This window comes from Bison bison, unplaced genomic scaffold (genome assembly GCF_000754665.1).
Source record: "Bison bison bison isolate TAMUID 2011002044 unplaced genomic scaffold, Bison_UMD1.0 scf7180017864482, whole genome shotgun sequence".
Lineage (NCBI taxonomy): Eukaryota > Metazoa > Chordata > Mammalia > Artiodactyla > Bovidae > Bison > Bison bison.
In genome coordinates, this window is record NW_011495042.1 from 1,202,970 (window position 1) to 1,206,291 (window position 3,322).

General features: G+C 57.3%; 1 protein-coding gene across 1 annotated transcript in view; it reads left to right on the forward strand.

Moving 5' to 3' along the window:
• Positions 1-2,214: 2,214 nt before the first annotated feature.
• The window catches only part of ALS2CL (ALS2 C-terminal like), a 20,353-nt gene continuing 19,245 nt past the window's right edge, over positions 2,215-3,322 (forward strand). Inside the window, exon 1 of the mRNA XM_010862380.1 lies at positions 2,215-2,243. Coding sequence (XP_010860682.1) covers positions 2,230-2,243 — 14 coding nt within the window. The 5' untranslated portion in view covers positions 2,215-2,229. The remainder of the gene's footprint in view (positions 2,244-3,322) is intronic.

Consider the following 3,322-nt stretch of genomic DNA (forward strand, 5'->3'; position numbering starts at 1 on the left):
GGCGGGCGTCCGCGAGCAAGCAACCGCAGCGCGCTCCCCCGCGTGGGTTCCCGCGCCTCACAGGTAAGGGCGGGGTGGAGGTCGCGCGTCTGGGGCAGAGCCCTTTTACTGTCCCCTCTCCTCGCTCCAGGTGAGACTTTCGTCTCCGCGCCCCCTCGGGCCGCCGCGCGCCGCCCCTCCACTACTGCTCAGTCCTCAGCGGCACTCACGCTCGCTCGGGGCCCGTCAGAGTTTGTCCGAAGGCCCCTCCCTCCCAGCGGGGTTCAGCTTCGTCCTCCCTGCCCCTTGGTCACCCTGTCACCATGGGACAGCCTCTCTGGTCCCGTGCCTGACAAGAGGGCAGTGCCCAGGGGCTTGGCCTGGGCTGTTGGGCGACCTCGTGGGCAGCACCCAGCTTGAGGAATTTGGTGCCAGGAGGTGACGCAGTCTAGTGTTGCCACAGGGAGAATGGCATGGGCAAACGCCTGGTGACTGGAACAAGATCCCATGTTTGGGAAGTTCCAGTGACTGCGTGTGCCTGGCCAGGGAGAGGAAGGAAGGCTGTGAAAAAATGGGGGGTGGGGTCTAGGACAAGGTGCCTGGAGCCACTGAGGCCCAGAGGAAGGGTTTGGGGGAGAGGCCCAGGTGGGGACTGGAACCTGTCAGCTGTGACAGCTCAGCGCCCCCTCCCTAGGGCAGCTCCTCCCTCCTCTCTCTGTCTACCGCCCCAGCTTGCTGGATAATCAAGGGGCTTCCAAGGCAGCCCAGGAAAAAGCCTCCGCAGCAGGCAGCACTTCCTTGCTGACCAGGAAATCATAGACAGGGTGTGGCCAAGGGGCCTGAGGGGCCAGGCCTTGGAGAAGGCAGGGGAGAAAGGGACCCAGCGTGGAGAGAGGCCAAGAATGAGAGAGAGAGAGAGAGAGAGAGAGAGAGAGCAAGCAAGCAAGCGAGCCAGAGTGAGCTAGCAGGTCTGGCTGCTGGTTAGATAGCTGCAAGGACCGGCAGCTGACTCACCTGGGCATGCCAAGGCTAGCCAGTCTGTCCTCACCCTGCCCCATGGTGACCGTGAAAGCTGCCTGGGGAGCCTAGGTATTTGCTGTGTGCCCTGAGGTGAGTCGCCCAGCCTTTCTGAACCGCCTAGCTCAAGTGAGCTTCATGGGATTGGGAGCTGGAGGCCTGGGTCTGAGCCATGTATGTGCTCTATAGTTAGTGTCTTTGGGCCCTCCAGTTCCTTCCTGGGCCTCAGCTTCCCCATATGTACCTCCTGTGCAGGCTCCTAAGGAACCTTAGAACTGGATGGAGTGAGAGGGTAAGAAGGCCATGCCCTTAACCATCGAGCTGTGGCTTGATGATGGGACTGCTGTTTGAGGGAGGAGACTCCTGCTGGGTCCCTGTGGTGTTAGGTTCAGCACCTCTTTCTCCTTCCTCATACACACTCAGGCACACTCATGCCTGGCCTGGGTCCTGCCCTCACATTTCATTGCCCTTGGGATGAAGCCTGGGAGCTTCCTAGCCTGGGAGCAGAGGCTCTCAGGACTACCAGACCAGATGTTTTTAGCCTCAAATGCCGTTTTCTCCCCACCCACCACCTCACCAGCAATGCTTAGCCTCTGGCCTTTTCTTTGGGCAGTGTGACTCAAAGGTAGAAGATCCTTCTGGGGCCACAGACCTGGAAGGGTCCCAGAATAGTGTTGCCAGTCTGGGTCTGTAAGACTCAGCTCCAGGGGCCCCAGGCTGCACTGAAAGGTAAGGGAAGGTGAGAAACAGGTCCCCAGAAGAGCTCCCCTCCATCAGTTTATCCTTTCTGAAAGGGTTGGTCACTCGGTTGGTGACTGTTTGCAACTCCGTGGACTGTAGCCTGCCAGGCTCCTCTGTCCATGGAATTCTCCAGGGAAGAATACTGGAGTGGGTTGCCATTCCCTTCTCCAGGGGATCTTCCCAACCAAGGGACTGAACCTGGGTCTCCTGCATTGCAGGCAGATTCTTTACTGTCTGAGCCACCAGGGAAGCTCCTTTATCCTTTCTGCTGCTGCTGCTGCTAAGTCGCTTCAGTCATGTCCGATTCTGTGCGACCCCATGGACGGCAGCCCACCAGGCTCCCCCGTCCCTAGGATTCTCCAGGCAAGAACACTGGAGTGGGTTGCCATTTCCTTCTCCAGTGCATGGAAGTGAAAAGTGAAAGTGAAGTCGCTCAGTCGTGTCTGACTCTCAGTGACGCCATGGACTGCAGCCTACCAGGCTCCTCCATCCATGGGATTTTCCAGGCAAGAGTACTGGAGTGGGGTGCCATTGCCTTCTCTGTTATCCTTTCTAGGGTAGACTAAAAAAGCTGTGATTTAGTCAGAGTAAAAAGCTATAATTTAGTCTTCTCCATTTCATAGAGAAGGTGATTGAGGCCCAGAGATGAGCAAGGCTCTGGATAAGCTGGGAAATGGCCAAGACTGGGCAGAGGTCAGAAGGGGCCTGTGGGAACTGCTGAGGTGTGAGCCACGCATCCAGGGTTGGGGTAGCAACTGCCAGCCCCATGTGGCAAGGGGAGGAAACCTGAGGGGGAGAAGAGCATCTCGAATATGGCATTGGCTGGGGTGGGCCCCAAATAGTATCTGGGATCTGATGTTCAAGGCCTCCCAACAGTGAGTTATGTGCTGCAGGTCCCCAGCTCACCCTGATCTGGTCTCTAGTCTGTACCTGTTATTTTAACCACACCTTCCCCCCTTCACTTTTAGCCAGTGTCCTCACCTGTCAGCTCTGACCCTGACAGACTGCCAGCTAAGGTTGGAAAGGTCACCTTCCAAAGGATCTTTCCATTCCACCAGTTTCTGGAGATGTGGGTGAGAGTCAGATGGGCCCAGGTGACACTTGCTGCACCTCTGACTCCTAGGCTGGGGTCGCTTGGTCTGTCTGAGTTGATTTGGAGCAACCTTCCCCTAGTCCTCCAAAGCAGCCTGGGGCTGCTGCAGGGCCAGCAGAAAGAGAAGAAGGCTGCAGCTGGGTGTCCAGTCATTTCTCCTTCCTGCCTCTCCCTCCCAAGGCCTCACCCTCCTGAAACAACAACAGCAGGAAAGGTGGGGCAGGAATGCCTGGGCCCATGGCCAGAGTTCTGAGACACTTGTCTCACTTTGTTGCCCCAGAGCCAATTCCCTGGGAATCATAGGCTCCTCCAGGGGCCTGGAATACCCTTCAGTGTCTTTAGGGCTGGGAGGGGGGAGATGATGAGACCCCTTCCCATTTGGTCTTTTGGGTCTGCCAGCATTGCCTCAAATTATGTCTCTAGTTCCACCCGGGTCAACCAACTCAGCATGTCAGAGTTGGAGAGAGGCTGAGTCTGAGAGTCTGGGGTTAA